The sequence below is a fragment of the Bos indicus x Bos taurus genome, chromosome 1 (genome assembly GCF_003369695.1).
Source record: "Bos indicus x Bos taurus breed Angus x Brahman F1 hybrid chromosome 1, Bos_hybrid_MaternalHap_v2.0, whole genome shotgun sequence".
Taxonomy (NCBI): Eukaryota; Metazoa; Chordata; class Mammalia; order Artiodactyla; family Bovidae; genus Bos; species Bos indicus x Bos taurus.
Window position 1 is genome coordinate 156,721,564 of NC_040076.1, and position 18,552 is coordinate 156,740,115.

At 45.4% G+C, this 18,552-nt stretch overlaps 1 protein-coding gene across 2 annotated transcripts in view; it reads left to right on the plus strand.

Annotated features, from left to right (window-relative positions):
• KAT2B (lysine acetyltransferase 2B) overlaps positions 1 to 6,382 on the plus strand; it is a 97,610-nt gene extending 91,228 nt beyond the window's left edge. For both annotated transcript variants that reach the window (XM_027549779.1, XM_027549788.1), the window contains exons 16-18: positions 132 to 195; positions 294 to 378; positions 4,340 to 6,382. In XM_027549779.1, the coding sequence (XP_027405580.1) occupies positions 132 to 195; positions 294 to 378; positions 4,340 to 4,533 (343 nt within the window). In that variant the 3' untranslated portion in view covers positions 4,534 to 6,382. The remainder of the gene's footprint in view (positions 1 to 131; positions 196 to 293; positions 379 to 4,339) is intronic.
• Positions 6,383 to 18,552: the final 12,170 nt, after the last annotated feature.

Below are 18,552 nucleotides of genomic sequence, written 5' to 3' on the forward strand. Positions count from 1 at the left end.
GTTCACTTTTCATAAAACGTGCTGAAGTAGCTCCAACCTTAGGTTTCTGTACAGATGAGCTGGATAGGAGTTGCCTGGCAAGGGGGCAGGGTGCTAACCCTTGCTTCTTCTGTGTGCCCTTTCCTTTCAAGTAAAGAGGCCAGAGACCCCGACCAGCTGTACAGCACGCTCAGGAGCATCCTGCAGCAGGTGAAGGTGGGTGTTCGCTTTTCCTCCACTTCACGCAAATGTTTTGAAATGATTTCCCACATGGAATTTCCATATGAGATACCTTACTTTTTTCTTTACCCAAGAGCCATCAAAGCGCTTGGCCCTTCATGGAACCCGTGAAGAGAACAGAAGCTCCGGGATATTATGAAGTTATAAGGTTCCCCATGGGTAATGCCATTAACATTTTCTAAGTATAGACTTAAAGCTCTGGACGGCGGTGTGGGGGACAGCGGGTGGCCGACGGTGTGCTTCTTTGTCATAGGTTAGGGCGTGTGTGCCGGGCAGTGGAGGGTTAGGAGTGTTAGAGCAGGGAGAGGGTGCCAGGGTGGGCAGGGGAGTGGGGTGGGCAGGGGCTCAGAGCAGGGAGAGGGCACCGGGGTGGGCAGGGGGTTAGAGCAGGGAGAGGGGAGCGGGGTGGGCAGGGGATCAGAGCAGGGAGAGGGGAGCAGGGTGGGCCAGGGGGTCAGAGCAGGGAGCGGGCAGCAGGGCGAGCAGGGGCTCAGAGCAGGGAGCGGGCACTGGGGCAGGAAGGGGGTCAGAGCAGGGAGCGGGCACCAGGGCGGGCAGGGGGTCAGAGGAGGGAGTGGGCACCGGGGTGGGCAGGGGCTCAAAGCAGAGAGAGGGGAGCGGGGTGGGCAGGGGGTCAGAGCAGGGAGCGGGCACTGGGGCAGACAGGTGCTCAGCAGGGAGCAGGCACCAGGGTGGGCAGGGGGTCAGAGCAGGGAGCAGGCACCAGGGCAGGCAGGGGCTCAGAGCAGAGAGAGGGGAGCAGGGCGGGCAGGGAGTCAGAGCAGGGAGCGGGCACTGGGGTGGGCAGGGGGTCAGAGCAGGGAGCGGGCGGCAGGGGGTCAGAGCAGGGAGCGGGCACCAGGGCGGGCAGGGGGTCAGAGCAGAGAGAGGGGAGCGGGGCGGGCAGGGGCTCAGAGCAGGGAGCGGACACGAGGTGGCCGTGTTTTTAGAGACGACTCTGCTGTCCTGTAAAGGCTGCTCCGTCAGTGTGAGCTCAGATGGCACCAGAAACTGCTGTTTAAACACAACCTTGCTTATAACCTGTTGGGCTGCAAGTGGAAAAGGGTCAGCTTGTCCCCTTGGTAGCTTTGAGAGCCTGAGACATTTGGAAGGTAAACAGTGAAGTTAACTGAAGCCGCTGGCCCGCTGTCCTTGTAGACAGCAGCGGCCGCTCCCGCTGCTTTGGCTCTCCCAGGCGCTCGATGGAGACTGGGAGGCTCACTACTTAGACTCCCGTGTCCCACACCCAAAACAAACAGGAGATGCCTTTAGAAATGTAGACCTGTGGGATTCGCTGCCGAGTCTGCACCAGCCTAAAATGAATGATTAACGGAGTCAGTTGAGAACCCCCAAATTAAACTAATGTGGCATTGTGCAGATTGAAGACCACTAGCTGAATTTCTTTTTTTTCCAATCAGTTGTGGGGCCATCTTTTGGAGGAGAGCCTGTATCTTCTGTTCCTTTCCTTTTGCAGTCTCCTGGTGCTGAGAGGGCGTTAAGTGAAAGGAGAGGGAGCGGGGTCCCTCGGCTCCCCTGGAGTAGTCGTTTGTGGATGTTTTCTCTGACCTTAGTTATCTCAGGAGTGTTTCCATCGTGCAGCGGTGGCTCCAGTGGTCTTCAGGCCTTGCGGTGAACACGCATGCTTGCCATTCTCTTTCCCTTTTCTCTTGGCCTTGTTTCTGTGGATTTCAGTCTGAAAGTCCGAGTGAGGGTGGAGAGAGTGGAGAATTCTAGAAGGAAGGCTGACTGGGCATTGGTGATTCCTGTGACCTGGAAAGGGCTTCCCAGGTGGCACTGGCGGTGGAGAGCCCGCCCGCGAGCGCAGGAGACCCGAGAGGGTGGACCCGGGTCGGGAAGACCCTCCACCCGAGGTGGGTGGACCCGGGTCGGGAAGACCCTCCACCCGAGGGACAGGTGGATCCGGGTCAGGAAGACCCTCCACCCTAGAGACAGGTGGATCCGGGTCGGGAAGACCCTCCACCCGAGACGGGTGGACCCAGGTCGGGAAGACCCTCCACCCGAGAGAGGGTGGACCCGGGTCGGGAAGACCCCCGGAGGAGGGCCTAGCCACCCGCTTCAGGATTTGCCTGGAGAATCCACGGATGGAGGAGCCTGGGGGCGGCAGTCCACAGGGTCGCAGAGAGTGGGACCCGACTGAGCGACTTAGCGCACACACACGATGTGAGAGATGCTGGAACCCTCTAAGCCAGACCTCAGTGGCCTTTGCAGCCTTGTCACCGGGTCCGCCCCAGGCCCTCCTGACAACTGGCCCGGGAGGTTCCTGCTCCTGGGGCCACAGTCCTCAGCCCTGTCCACCGATTGTTCCCACTGGTGTGCGATCACCTTCTGTGACCCGGGCCATTTGGTCAATGAAAGATTCTAAGAAGGTCAGAGGAAGGAAGATGCTCTCTGTCAGTTTAGAGGAGAAAGGAAACGGAGAAGGAAGCATGCAGCATTGATTGTTCTATTCACTCCTTCAGCCCTCCCCAGCTGTTCTTTCGTCCTCTCTTCCAAAGAACAGTTGGAAAGGTTTAGGCTGAGCTTCTTTGTGTCAAGTTTCATTCTCTCCCCACCCCACCTGTTTTTGCTATACCTTCTTCCTTCTAAACATTGTAACACGTTCTCAGCCACCAATAACGGGCATTTAGGTGGAAGGAAGGGTAAGCCTCCAGTCTCGCCCAGGAAGGTGGTGGCTCTTTATTAAAGGAGAGCACACCGTCACCTGCCCACTCACACTTGGGAGATGGTTCCTGGGGCATCTGCTGAGCCTTCACACACTTCTCAGGTTTTGTCTCCCTCTAAACTGTTTGAGAAGAAAGAAAGTGGAAAGGTGAACTCACACGTGTGATGACTTATTTCTAACCAAGATAGGCTTCAATCAAAAAAAGAAAAAAGATAGGCTTTAATCAAAGGAAAGGGGAAAACAGGTGTTCCCCGCACCTCCTTTCGAGTTTGGTGGTGGATTTAAGAAGAGTCTTGGTGCAAATCAGTTTCTGCCCACTGGGGACGTGGCACATCAATTTATTTATCTTATTAAATGATAATCCCACTGTATTTGTAAGTGTCTTTTCCTCTGGAAAATTTGATAATAGGGTGGGAATTTGGGTCATTGGTAGTCAAAAGCATTTCTTGAGTGGTTTTGACTCATGATTAATATATTTTTTTTTTTCATGCTTAGTTTATATAGTTTTTCTCATATTCTTTTTCATTTTGGTTTATTACAAGATATTGAATATAATTTCCTGTGCAACACGGAAGAGCCTTGTTTATCTGTTTTGTATGCAGTAGTGTATATCTGCTAATCCAGTTTAATAGTTGATATACTTTTTAATGATAGAACCAGACTGAGAGACAACTAGGGACCTATAAACAGACAAATGTCAGCATCTTCTAATCTGCATGGATTTCTTTAAATTGGTTCTGAGAGTGGGAATTAAAGAAACCCCATTCTATTCTTACAAGTTTAGATGAAGCACTGTTTTCATTTGTAAAGTAATATTATTTAAAGCAAGTAGACATATTGGAGAAACATTCTTTTTACAATTGTCTTGCAAGGTTTACATGCTTTAGAAAATATTTGATTAAGTAAAATTTGTCATTCTTATTTCATCAGTGGGGCATGAAACTAAATTCACTGGAAACATTTTACGGTCACTGGTGTACTTGCAGATGTATTTATGATCTGTTTCCCACTTTAGTTCTGTCTCTGCAACACCAAAATAACTGGGAGTTCAGAGAAACAAACCCAGGTAGTGAGTGTTCCAGCCGCTGCACTCCATGTAGGTAGAGCCTCTTCTCTACACTTTTGAGTGAAGAGCTCACAGTACTTAATCGGACTTATCACTGCTAATCTACAGCTTCCTTGCGCTGAATAGGGGATTGCACCAGATGACTACTAATGGTCCTTCACTGTTAAAACACTGATTTTGCACAGGATGCTCTCACAACAGGAAGAACACAAGCTGCAAGCACTGTTTTCCTTGATCCTACGAATCTCTCTTAAGCCACTGAGGTGGTGAGAACGTGGGCAGACTGGCGACACGTCTCTTCCCAGTCTCACTTTTGTCGGCCCGTGTTTGAAAGGAGTCAAAAATTGCTAATATTTTTTTTTCCTGTGTAGATCTGAAAACCATGAGTGAACGCCTCAAGAATAGGTACTACGTGTCTAAGAAACTGTTCATGGCAGATTTACAGCGAGTCTTTACCAATTGCAAAGAGTACAACCCCCCTGAGAGTGAATACTACAAATGTGCCAGTATCCTGGAGAAATTCTTCTTCAGTAAAATTAAGGAAGCTGGATTAATTGACAAGTGATATTTTTTCCTCTGCTTCTTAGAAACTCATCAAACAGTGTGCCTAAAGCATGGTTTAGTTTTACAAAGAATTGGACATAATGTATTGAAGATATTGTAACAATTAGCACTTTTGAAAAACAAAAAACCTCCTCTTAGCTTTACAGATATGTATTTAAATTGAAGTCATAGAGCATTTTTATTTTATGGAATAGATTTTAATCTATTTACTACTATTAATGTCAGTTTTCTATGGCATGTCCATTAGCTGAATATTCAGTACTAGATGATCAGGGGTTTCCTCACAACTTGTATATGAGGGAATTGCACACAGCACCAAGATCTGGGGGAATGCAGAAAATTTTCAGACCGTGAATGTTTCCATTTTTTTCTAATGGAATGTGAGAGTTTATTTTTATTTTATTCTGAAGGACTTTAAAGGAAGGGACACATGATAAAAAGCCCGTAAAAGGTGAAACGTGATGTTTGAAGTCTCATGGTAGACTTTTTATATGTATTTTTAAAAAACACTCATTTAGATGAGGTGCTTTGAGCAGTTCTGAAAAATGCAGTTCCAGAAAAGCAACTGCTTTGATTTCTAAAGAAGAAATTCCAAATAATGCAGACTTTTTTTTATAAGTGTCTGGGTTTTTGATAATTCTGTCTACCTACAACAGACTTGTAAGTGCATAACCACTATTTTAATAATTATTTTCTCTACACGAGTCTGTAATACTGTATTTGACTTTGCTTATGCAGGCCATAAGTTCCAAAAGGCAATTTCTTGGGCCACAAAGGCATCCATTTGAAAACACTTGAGATTGAATTAACATGCTTTAATTTAAAAAGATGTATAATCTATATTATGGATCAAATTTAGTGAATCCTTCACTTTTTTTACAAATAAAGATTTTTCCCCCTTTTCTACAATATACTCTGCCCAACTGATAATGTATTTATGGACACTTGTCCTTTGGCATCTCCAGATTATATTCATTTTGGAGATGAATTCAGTTACCACCAAGACCTTCTGTCAGTATTTTAACGCCTGCTTTGGTACAGGGTAATAATATCCCACTAAAATCCATCATACACCTTACCTGTCTTGGGATTCCGGCTTCGTGCTGGGATTTATTTCCTGATTAACACTACACTGGACAGTGGGAGGTCTGCAACCCCAGCTCTGGGAGAACCAACTCATATAAAGCAAACGGTGGCCATCTTGATGGTCTCGACACTAATTTTTATGATACAAATTTATAAACTGATTTTTGTAAAAGGACTAGGTTTTAAAGGTGTCTCTAACTCAGTGTTTTCTATCAGCATAAACTAATTGAAATGATCATTTGATAGACATTGGACACAGTTGCCAGAGAATCTGCATGAAGGAGAAAACCCTGCAGATGGCTGTGGAGTTGGAAGGATGGTTTTTAATGTGTAAGATACACTCAGAATGCTCACAACTGAGAATGCCTCAACTGTTTAAAGAAACCACCTTGAGTGGCGTCTAGATTTCTAATGAAGAATGATACAGTTTGGATTAAGTATCTTGGACTGGTTTTAAACAAGTGCTTTGTCCTGGATCTGTTGAAGCACCTGGCCAGCTTGGTATCCTGTGAAACGTTTGTTATTTTCTGGGTAGACATTCTTATAGAGTATTGTCTTTAAAATCAGATCGTCTCTTCTATATTGAAAGCATTTTTATGTTTTCTAATTTAAAAATTAATATTTTCTTATAGATATTGTGCAATAAAGCTGAAGTAGGATGTGTGGTTTTTGCAAATGCTTTAACAGCGGATAAAATTTTACATTTGTAAAATTAATATATTGTATTGGTACAAAATAGTTTTAAATTATATTTTAAAAAGCTCTGTCTGCTGGTGTGTTTTCTTCTGACAGATTTGTGTTTAAATGGGGCAAATGTGTGATCTGGTTGATGACTGACTACATCCTTAGTTCTTAGGATGTAAGTATTTTGAGGGAGGTGTTCAGAATTGTTGCATTTGTGGCCAGTTTCATAAAAACTCACAGCCCATTACTGAGAGATTTTCAAGAGCAGAGACACTGTGTCTCTTAAGTAATCTGCGGCATCTTGCCAGTTGTCACCACAAAAGAAAAAAAATGCAGCTAAAGAAGTGGTCCTGGTTTTAGAAGCAGCCACCCCATGCCCCAGTTTTTCCTGCTTGGCATCTGTGAGATAGATGAATAAGTAGACACCCCCCCCCCCCAAAATACAGCTGATTTTTAGACATCTCCCATATGTTTCTAACGTTATTCACAGTGCTGAGAAAACTGTGTCCTGCTGGGCTGTGAGTATCCACCAACGAGCATCATTCTTTCTGAATTCCGAGCCAGCTCAGCAGTCGAAGGAATGAGGCACACGGCGCGCAGAATGTCTTTATTAATACTAGAACGCGCATCGGGGAGGGTGACTTCCGTACCTGCGGCAGATGGGCTAATACTGAACCTCGTGGCTGACTCACCAGCGGCTCCGCTCCCCGTCCCGTCCCCGCGGGGCAGGGCCTTTCCCCTTGAGCTCCGTGCTTGGCCCGGGCAGCGATGCCCTCCACAGCAGGCCCGCTCCGAGGACGCACAGGAGAGGAAGGAGCGGCCAGCCCAGGCCAGGCCCTCGTCTAAGCGAGTCTGAGGCGAGCTGCTCCTGGAGGGGGCCGGCGTGGGCCGCACGCGGAGCCGATAGCGTCCTCCTGGGGGCAGTGGGCACGTGGAACGCGACTGCCTCCCTCCCACCCCAGCCCGAGGTCAGCAGTCTTCCTAAAAGTGGTGTTTTGATGGTGCAATGCTGGTTGTATTCATTATAAAAGAAAGCACTGTGGTTTTCTTGTTACCTGGAAGTAAAGTTTATGGAACCTAAGAAGTAGAAACAGGATCAGACTGAGTTATCGTGGTCAGCTTAATAATGTCACCCCTCTAAGCTGGTGTTCCTCAGACCGACCCTCGCGGTTTTGTGTAAGAGACGCTAGAGCCGCCCAAGGGAGGGCTACTGGCCGCAGCCCTTGGCCTGTGCTGTGTTCTGAGCTGCTCCTCTCTGGCCCTGTCCTTACCTTTCTTAACAAAGTAGAAAACCCGAAGAGAAGACCAAAGCCACTCTGGAATCTCAAAAGACATGATGGCTGCACGTTTGCAATTGAGTTGCTCAGTCGTGTCCGACTCTGCGACCCCATGAACTGCAGCACACCAGGCCTCCCTGTCCATCACCAACTCCCAGAGTTACTCAAACTCATGTCCATCGAGTCAGTGATGCCATCCAGCCATCTCATCCTCTGTCATCCCCTTCTCGTCCTGCCCTCAATCTTTCCCAGCATCAGGGTCTTTTCCAATGAGCCAGCTCTGCACAGCAAGTTGCCAAAGTATTGGAGTTTCAGCTTCAGCATCAGTCTTTTCCAATGAATATTCAGAACTGATTTCCTTTAGGATGGACTGGTTGGATCTCCTCACAGGCCAAAGGTCTCTCAAGAGTCTTCTCCAACACCACAGTTCAAAAGCATCAAACTAAGGTAGCTTTTTTTCTTTATCATCATGAAATAAATGTTTAGATTTGTTGACTATTCGTTTATCCCTGGCAGGAAAAGAGGGATGTGTTTGCAGAGGTGGAGGTTGGGGTGGGAGGAGGGCGGCAGGGAAAGAAAGTGGTGCCTTTACCAGAGTCTCCAGGCTTTTAGTGATGCTTTCTCCTCTGGGTGCATCAGTGCTGTTAGTATCCGATGGAGGCTGAAAGGGGAAAATAGGGTCAGTAATGTTCCGGTTTGGGAAAGAGATGAACGTGAAGCTAGAAAAACAAGAAACAAAAACAAAGTAGAAGAAGGTTTTCAGGGGCTCTTTAGAGAAGAAGTTTCAACAAAGTAAACAGGACTTTGGGGGTGCGAGAACACCCGTAAATATCAAAGTTTTCAGATGTGATTCATGTGTATTCAGGCCTTGGTTTCTTCGTGGTAGAATTTTTTTTTTTTAACAGAATAAGAATGTCAAAGCTAGAGATGTTCTTTGGGTTTATTTTAAAAAGCAATATAATTTCAACAAAGCAGAGAAAACCCAGAAAAACATAAGCCAGCCTTCCTCCCCGCTCCTGTTACTGGGAAGTCTGGCACCACCTTGGCAGAATTAGCTTAAAAAATGAGAAACAACACATGTTATTTGTGTGTGTAATTTTCTGAGCTGAAGTGAAGGTTACCAGTTTTTGTTTGTCTAAGTTTGAAGTTATTTTTCTTAGGAAATCCCCTGGAAAATATTGGACTAAAGGACCTTCTCAAAGTAATGCACATGTTAACAAACATTTTGCATACCTGTTCCCTTGGTTCTTGGACGCTCCCTAAAATTCACTGATCTCTGTCCTTTGCTCTGTTAATCTCACATTTTTGACAGTAAAAGATGGATATCTAATTTACACTTTAAAATACCTAAGAACAGAGAATCTGCCTTTTTGTACAGTTGAGCTGTCCGACAATAAACACAGGCAGAGGTGATGAAGTCGTTAGGTTGATGTTGGCTATTTTAAAGAGTTGAGTAGAACACGCTCTTGGTTGATGCAGAGTGTGATCAAGGTCCCTCTCAAGTCTCTGCCCTTTAGAGTGCTGTTCAGTCATCAAGGTCCCTCTCAAGTCTCTGCTGTTCAGTCATCGGGGCAGCACTGTTTCTCCTCAGCACACCCCAAATGCCGTGCTCAGCTGCTCAGTCACGTTCTACTCTGTGCAACCCCATAGACTGCAGCCCACCAGGCTCCTCTGTCCGTGGGATCCTCCAGGAAAGAATATGGAGTGGGTTGCCCTGTGGTCCTCCAGGCGATCTTCCCGACCCAGGGATCTAACCCAGGTCTCCCACGTTGTAGGTGGATTCTTTACCGTCTGAGCCACCAGGGAAGCCTATATACATTTTCAGTTGAAGTATAGTTGATGTACAATATTGTGTTAATTTCTGCTGAATAGCAAAGTGATTTAGTTATTTATATATATACACACACACACACACGTTCTTTTTTTATATTCTTTTCCATTTTGATTATCACAGGATATCGAATATTGTTCCCTGTGCTATAAAGTAGGACCTTGTTGTTTATCGGTTCTTTCTGGGTCTTCGTTTTGGCATGCGGGGTCTCCAGTCTCTGTTGCAGCCTGAGGGATCTTAGTTGTGATGTGCAGACTCCTGGTTGCCACGTGTGGTGTCTCACTCCCTGGCCGGGGATTGAACCTGGGCCCGCTGCGCTGGGAGTGTGGAGTCTTAGCTGCTGAACCGCCCGAGGTGTCCCACGTCCATTCTGTATGGAAGAGTCCGCCTCCCGCCCCCTCCATCCCTCCTCTCGCCCTCGGCAGTCACAAGTCTGTTCTCTGCGTCTGTGATTCTGTTTCCTGGGTAGGTTCATTTGCGTCATATCCTCATAAATGATGTCATATGGTATTTGTCTTTCTCTGACTTCTCTAATTCCATCCTCATTGCTACAAACGGCATTATTTCATTCTTTTTATGGCTGAGTAATGTTCCGTCTATATACACACATACATACACACACACACACACACGGAGAGGGAAATGGCAACCACTCCAGTATCTTGCCTGGGAAATCCCATGGACAGGGGAGCCTGGCGGGCTTCAGTCCACAGGGTGGCCAAAGAGTCAGACACGACTTAGCGACTGAACAACACAGATACGCACACACACACACACCCCCTGCATCTTGTCCATTCATCCAGCAGTGGGCATTGATCGCTGCGTCCACGTCTTGGCTGTTGTAAATAATGCTGCAGTGAACATTGGGGTGCATTATCTTTCTGAAGTAAGCTTTGTCTGGATATATGTCCAGGAGCAGGATTGCAGGAGGCAGCTCTAGTCTAGTTTTTTGAGGACCGTCCCTACTGTCCTCCACAGTGGGTGCACCAAGCTGCATTCCCACCACCAGTGTAGGAGGGTTCCCTTTTCTCCACACCCTCTCCCGCATTTGTTATTTGTAGACTTGGATGGTGGCCATTTTGACCGTTGTGGGGTGGTGTCTCACTGTAGTTCAGATTTGCATTTCTCTAATAATTAGCAATGTTGAATGGCTTTTCCTGTGCCTGTTGGCCACCTGTCTCCTTTGGAGAAATGTCTGTTTAGGTCTTCAGGCATTTTTTTATTGGGTTGTTTTGCTGCTATTGAGTTGTATGAGCTGTCTGTATATTTTGGAAACTAAACCTTTGGAGGTCACAAATGTTTGCAAATATTTTCTCTTGTTCCACAGGTTGTCTTTTTCCCCTGGGCATATATGCATAATTTCTCCCAATACATTTTTGAAGCCCTCTCTTCCTTCTTCTAGAATTTCTAATATGTGTAGGTTGGCACATAATCCCATAAGTCTCTTATTTTAACTTCATTTTCTGTCAGCTGTTCTGGCTGGGTGACTTCCATTATTGTTTTCCAGAGCAGTGACTCCTGCATTATTATTTTGGTCTTCAGTACCTGTAGCCTAGCTTTTCTTCTTAGTGAATGTGTTTTCTAAGTTTTCTTGGCTCCTCTTTCTAGTTCGTTCTTATAATCATCTGCATTTCTGTCAATAGCTTTTCTTAATCTCTTCAGTATTTTTATTATCTCCTTTTTGAACTCTGTATCTAGACTGAAGAAGTCTTTTTCATTGTCCTTTCAGGGGAGTTTTCTTGGTCTTACAACTGGGGATGGTTCCTTCGCTCCCCAATTTTACTTGTATTTCCCTTGCTCTGTGAAAGTGAAGTTGCTCAGTTGCGTCCGACTCTTTGCGACCCCAGGGACTGTAGCCCACCAGGCTCCTCCGGCCACGGGATTTTCCAGGCAAGAGTATTGGAGTGGGTTCCCATTTCCTTCTGCCCTGCTCTATGAGTTTAGGAGAAAAACCACCTCCTGTGTCTTCAAGGGCTGTTTTTGTGGGCGTGCCCCTTGTAGGGTTAAGGTTTCTGGGGTGAGGTCGGTGAGTCCACACTCAGTCCTGCTGCTCTGCCCCCGGCCGCCGCTGCCCGCCCGGAGCCCGCGCCTGGCGGGCACGCCTGCAGCGCGTGGAAGGCTGCGCGTTGCTGCGAGCGAGCAGAAGAAAGCGGCTTCTGGGGCCCAGCAGGCTGTGCGCACCGCCACCCGCGCTCCCCCAGGCCTGTCCGCCAGAGCCTGGGCCTCAGCCCCAGACACGGCAGACGCACGACTCCGGCCGGGGGTGCGGGGCTGCCCCCGGGGGCGGGGGGCGTTGCGGGCCTCTGTCCGTGAGCGAGAGCGGCGCTCTCCCCAGAGGACTGAAGCGCCGCTCCGTCCTGGCCGACTTCCCTGCCAGTGTGGGGCCTTTCCAGACTTCTCGCTCTGGGGTTCTCTTGCCCTACCCAGTTGCATGGAGACTTTTCTCGCCCTTCAGAAGTCTGAAGTCCTCTGCTAGGGCTCCGTGGGGCTCCTGTCAGCACTGTCCCACGTGCGAGTTTTTGCTGTATTTGTGGAAGGATGTGAGCTCTACATGTCTGCCCTGCCATCTTGATTGTACCCCCCCCCCCCCAATATCTAACATAAAAAATGGAAGTATAATAACAGTGCAGTTTTATACACAGACTTAAGGGGTTCCTTGGGTCCTTTTAATCTGTGGGGCTTTGTTGTAGCCGCACGTGGCGTCCGGAGTGCACAGGCTCAGCGGCTGCAGCACGTGGCCTTGGCTGCCCCGGGACTCATGCAAGTAATTTTCTTTCTTGGGAAGCACTTACCAAGCACTGACTAGGTGTCAGGCACTCTTCTCAGCATTTTACTTAAGCATCTTAAGTCACTGAATCCTGGTAACAGTTTAATAAAAACACTGCGAAACAAAGAAGCAGTTTTGCTAAAGTCACACGCTGGGATTCTTGATCCAGAGTCAGGATTATTAAACTCAGAGCAGCACCAGCCACGTCTACAGCTAAAGAGCTATCCTCCTGTGTTGCATGAAGTCTCTAAATACTGTGTATCTACATATTAACTGTAGTTCCAATTCCTTTTATACTATGAATTCTTACTATATTCCACATTAAAGATTTTTTATGCATAAAATGACAAGAATACAAAGGTGAGTTGCCAGCTTTTGAGACTAAAATCTATTACTGGAGATGAAACGTAAGCCATGTGAGAGGTATAACATGTGAATTCAGAGGTGGGACTGTGAGGCTGGGGTGAAGGCTGATAATGTGCTCTGGATGGGTCATCAGCCACCTCTCTAAGGAGCCTGGGCTTTGCTAATAGGCTCATAAGAGCTGCGGAAACTGTATGTGTGTGTATTTTGTGTGTGTGTGTTTGTGTGTATTTTGTGTGTATTTTGTGTGTGTGTATTTGTGTGTGTGTGTTTGTGTGTGTATGCACCAAATGACCAGAGTTGGAGGCACACGTCACAGAGGTCAGACACTGAAAGAGTTTTGACAAAGGGCTGCCGGGAGAGAGGCAGCTTGCAGAGGGGGCGCAAAGGGGGGCTTCCGCCAACACACAAGTTGATAGAAAAAGACAAGCATATGAATTGCTTATATGTGGAATCTAAAAAAAAGTGAACTTATTTACAAAACAGAAACACGCACAGAAAACAAACATGGTTCTAAAGGGTTAAGGATGAGGAGAGAGGAATCAGGAGTTTGGGATTAGCAGACACACTGATGCGTATAAAATAAACGCGGACCTAGTGTACAACACAGGACACTGTTCAATAACTCGTGACAATCTGTGATGAAAGAAAATCTGAAAATCGCGCACACAGAAGCCCCACAGGTGGTGCAGTGGTAAAGAATCTGCCTGCCAACGCAGGAGACATGGTACACATGGGTTTGACCCCTGGGTCAAGAAGATGCCCTGGAGTAGGAAATGGCACCCCACTCCAGTATTCTTGCCTGGGAAGTCCCATGGACAGAGGAACCTGGTGGGCTGCACTGCATGGGGTTGCAGAAGAGTCAGACAGGACGTAGTGACTAAGCAACAACAACAACAGAAATCACAACAGTGGGGAACTGGCACAAAAACAGATACAGTTACATGGAACAGGACAGAAAGCCAGAAGTAAACCCATTACTCTATGGTCAACTAATCCACAACAGGGTAGGCAAGAATACACACTGGAGAAAAGACATCTTCGATGAGTAGTGCTGTAAAAACTGGACTGCTACTTGCAAAAAAAAAAAAAAAGAAACTAGAACATTCTCTAAACCACACAGAAAACTAAAATGGATTAAAGACAAATGTAAGACTGGATACTATAAAACTCCTAGAGCAAAATATAGAATAATCATTGACATAAACCATAGCAATATCTTTTTGGTGCTGTCTCCTCTGATCAGTTCAGTCGCTCAGTCATGACCCCATGGACCGCACCACACCAGGCTTCCCTGTTCATCACCAACTCCCGAAGCTTGCTCAAACACATGCCCATCAAGTTGGTGATGCCATCCAACCATCTCATCCCGTCGTCCCCTTCTCCTCCTGCCTTCAATCTTTCCACCATTAGGGTCTTTTCCAATGAGGCAGTTCTTCACATTAGGTGGCCAAAGTATTGGAGTTGCAGCTTCAGCATCAGTCCTTCCAGTGAATATTCAGGGTTGATTTCCTTTAGGATGGACTGGTTGGATCTCCTTGCAGTCCAAGGGACTCTCAAGAGTCTTCTCCAACACCCACAGTTCAAAAGCATCAATTCTTTGGCACTCTGCTTTCTTTATAGTCCAACTCTCATATCCATACATGACCACTGGAAAAACCATAGCCTTGACTAGACGGACCTTTGTTGGCAAATAATGTCTCTGCTTTTTAATATGCTATCTAGGTTGATCACAGCTTTTCTTCCAAGGAGTAAGTGTCTTTTAATTTCATGGCTGCAGTCACCATCTGCAGTGATTTTGGAGCCCCCAAAAATAAAGTCTGACACTGTTTCCACTGTTTCCCCATCTATTTCCCATGAAGTGATGGGACCAGATGCCATGATCTTCGTTTTCTGAATGTTGAGCTTTAAGCCAACTTTTTCACTCTCCACTTTCACTTTCATCAAGAGGCTTTTTAGTTCCTCTTCACTTTCTGCCATAAGGGTGGTGTCATCTGCATATCTGAGGTTATTGATATTTCTCCCGGCAATCTTGATTCCAGCTTGTGCTTCATCCAGCCCAGCGTTTCTCATGATGTACTCTGCATAGAAGTTAAATAAGCAGGGTGATAATATACAGTCTTGATGTACTCCTTTCCCGATTTACAACCAGTCTGTTGTTCCATGTCCAGTTCTGTTATTTCTTGACATGCATAGATTTCTCAGGAAGCAGGTAAGGTGTCTGCTATTGCCATCTCTTGAAGAATTTTCCACAGTTTGTTGGGATTCTCACAGTCAAAGGCTTTGGTGTAGTCAATAAAGCAGATGTTTTTCTGGAACTCTCTTGCTTTTTCAATGATCCAGTAGATGTTGGCAATTTGATCTTTGGTTCCTCTGCCTTTTCTAAATCCAGCTTGAACATCTGGAATTTCACAGTTCACATATTGCTGAAGCCTGGCTTGGAGAATTTTGAGCATTACTTTACTAGCGTGTGAGATGAGTACAGTTGTGTGGTAGTTTGAGCATTCTTTGGCATTGCTTTTCTTTGGCATTGGAATGAAAACTGACCCTTTCCAGTCCTGTGGCCACTGCTGAGTTTTCCAAATTTGCTGGCATATTGAGTGCAGCACTTTCACAGCTTCCTCTTTCAGGATTTGAAATAGCTCAACTGGAATTCCATCACCTCCACTAGCTGTGTTCGTAGTGATGCTTCCTAAGGCCCACTTGACTTCACATTCCACGATGTCTGGCTCTAGGTGAGTGATCACACCATCGTGGTTATCTGGGTCATTAAGCTCTTTTTTGTACAGTTCTTCTGTGTATTCTTGCTACCTCTTCTTAGTATCTTCTGCTTCTGTTAGGTCCATATCATTTCTGTCCTTTATTGAGCCCTTCTTTGCATGAAATGTTCCCTTGGTATCTCTAATTTTCTTGAAGAGGTCTCTAGTCTTTCCCATTCTGTTGTTTTCCTCTATTTCTTTGCACTGATGACTGAGGAAGGCTTTTTTATCTCTCCTTGCTATTCTTTGGCACTCTGCATTTAAATGGGAATATCTTTCCTCTTCTCCTTTGCCTTTCATTTGTCTTCTCTTCTCAGCTATTTGTAAGGCCTCCTCAGACAACCATTTTACTTTTTTGCATTTCTTTTTCTTGGGGATGGACTTGATCACTGCCTCCTGTATAGTCATGAACCTCCGTCCATAGTTCATCAGGCACTCTGTCTATGAGATCTAGTCCCTTAAATCTATTTCTCACTTCCACTGTATAATCATAAGGGATTTGATTTAGGTCATACCTGAATGGTCTAGTGGTTTTCCCTACTTTCTTCAATTTTATTTTGCAATAAGGAGTTCATGATCTGAGACATAGTCAGGTCCTGGTCTTGTTTTTGCTGACTGTATGGAGCTTCTCCATCTTTGGCTGCAAAGAATATAATCAGTCTGATTTTGGTGTTGGCCATCTGGTGATGTCCATGTGTAGAGTCTTCTCTTGTGTTGTTGGAAGAAGGTGTTTGCTATGACCAGCGCGTTCTCTTGGCAAAACTCTATTAGCCTTTGCCCTGCTTCATTTTGTACCCAAAGGCTAAACTTGCTTGTTACTCCAGGTATCTCTTGACTTTCTACTTTTGCATTCCAGTCCCCTATGATGAAAAGGACATCTTTTTTGGGTATTAGTTCTAGAAAGTCTTGTAGTTCTTCAGAGAACCATTCAACTTCTGCTTCTTCAGCATTACTGGTTGGGGCATAGACTTGGATTACTGTGATATTGAACGGTTTGCCTTGGAAATGAACAGAGATCATTCTGTTGTTTTTGAGATTGCATCCAGGTACTGCATTTCAGAGTCTTTTGTTGACTATGAGGACTACTCCATTTTTTCTAAGGGATTCTTGCCCACAGTAGTAGATATAATAGTCATCTGAATTAAACTTTCCCATTCTGGTCCATGTTAGCTGATTCCTTAAATGTCGATGTTCACTCTTGCCATCTCTGGTTTGACCACTTCTCATTTACCTTGATTCATGAACCTAACATTCCAGGTTCCTTTGCAGTATTGGACAACCTAAGTCCATAAATTCTCCTCAAAAAAAAAAAATTGCACTGAAAGATGAGCTCACAAAAAGCTGGGAAATATGCGTGACCAAATCATATTCAAAAGTCAGATGATCAAATATCAGGTTTAGCCACCTAATGTGAGAAAACCATACTCTGAAAGAAAACGCATGTTTATGGTTGTTAGAAGAAGGAAACATAAGGGGCTGGCTAAACAGACTAGGATACAGCCAAGAATAGAGTGAACTAGAACACAGAGCCGAAGAAATTTTATAGAAAGAACACAGCTAAAGAGATGAAAATAGGAAAGAGGCACAGGACAGACCCAACAATGTGAATTGCATCAGAGCTGAGCATTTGCTCACTGAACTCTTCTGAACGCCAAGAACCGTGCCTGCTGCTGCTGACAGTTGATGCTGAGTATTAGTTAAAGCCTAATAATTATCAGAAGTTAGGAGAGAATGAGGAAAAGGTAATTTTTAATGAACTAAGAATTTTTCTTACAATGAAAGGCATGAATATTTATAATCAGTTGAATCCCAAGCATGGTGAATTATGCTCCACTTGTTCCCATGAATGCGTATCAGCTGCAGGACTTCTTGACCCACTGTAAATGAGAGAACTGGGCTTAATGTAATAACCACTTTTATAAAGTGGGCAATAGGTATTACAGGTTTATGATCCTAGACAGAAGGAAATGAGGAGAGTGAACCCTATTTTCATCCCATAGTTCTTCCCCAGAGTTTCCCTAGGAAAGGAGAGGGAGTCCAGAGTCCAGTGTGATCACTGGGTTAAGGAGACAGAGAAGGAAGTTTCAAGGAAGAAGAACTTGCAAACAAAGTGTTGGAGAGGAAGGAGCCATGCAGGGGAAAGGTTCCAGAATTCTGCTCAGGGATCCCTGAATCTCAGTTGAATACTAGTCTGCCGTGTGTGGGATGAAACTTCATGAAGCCAGGGAAAGAACAGCTGCAGGGCACAGAACAATCATGTAAGCCAAATCACTGTCAGAATTTACACGGGGTGGGAGCCACTCGTGCACTCAGCAGCCAGAAGGGACAGATCTGATCACTAACAGATACATGAGACAAGCAGTGGAGACCTTAGATGCTTCGCATTTACTACTGGGGCTAAAGGAGCCTAGAGGAAAAGGTATCCTAGACCTGCCCACAAAGCCTAAAACCAAGCTCATGAGGGATCAAGCTGATCTCCAAGAAATTTAATTGCCCAACAAAGTTCAAAACTCTGTTTGAAGACCTATAATAAAATATAGCTTATGGCTTCCCTGGTAGCTCAGACAGTAAAGCATCTGTCTGCAATGTAGGAGACCCGGGTTCGATCCCTGGGTTGGGAAGATCCCCTGGAGAAGGAAATGGCAGCGCACTCCAGTATCTTTGCCTGGAGAATCCCATGGATGGTGGAGCTTGGTAGGCTACTGTCCATGGGGTCGCAAAGAGTCGGACACAACTGAGTGACTTCACTTCACTATACGGATGTTAAATTCCCAATGTACAATATCCAATAAAAAAATTAAGATATATGAAGCCGGAAACTGTGGAACATAACTAAGAGAAATTTGCCAATAAAACCGACCCAGAAATTAGCAGAAAAGGGTGTTAGCATGGCATTTAAACATAAAGATGCTTAAGGACATAAAGAAACCATGAATATACCGAGGAATAAAAGGGAATACATGTAAAGAAGACCCACATGGAGCTTCTAAAGGTGAAAACCATACAGTATGAATCATTTCCCATTCAATGCGTGGGATCAATAAAAGATTTGACACAGCAGAAAATACAAGTAAACTTAAAGATGCAGCAATAGAAGATACCCAAAATGAAGCACAAAAAAATGACCAAAAGTCACAAACAAAATTAGAGCATATACTGAACTAAATGAAAGTGAAAATACAACACTTCAGATTTGTGAGATGGAGCTAACACAGTGCGTAAAAGAAAAATTACGAATTATTACCAATATCAG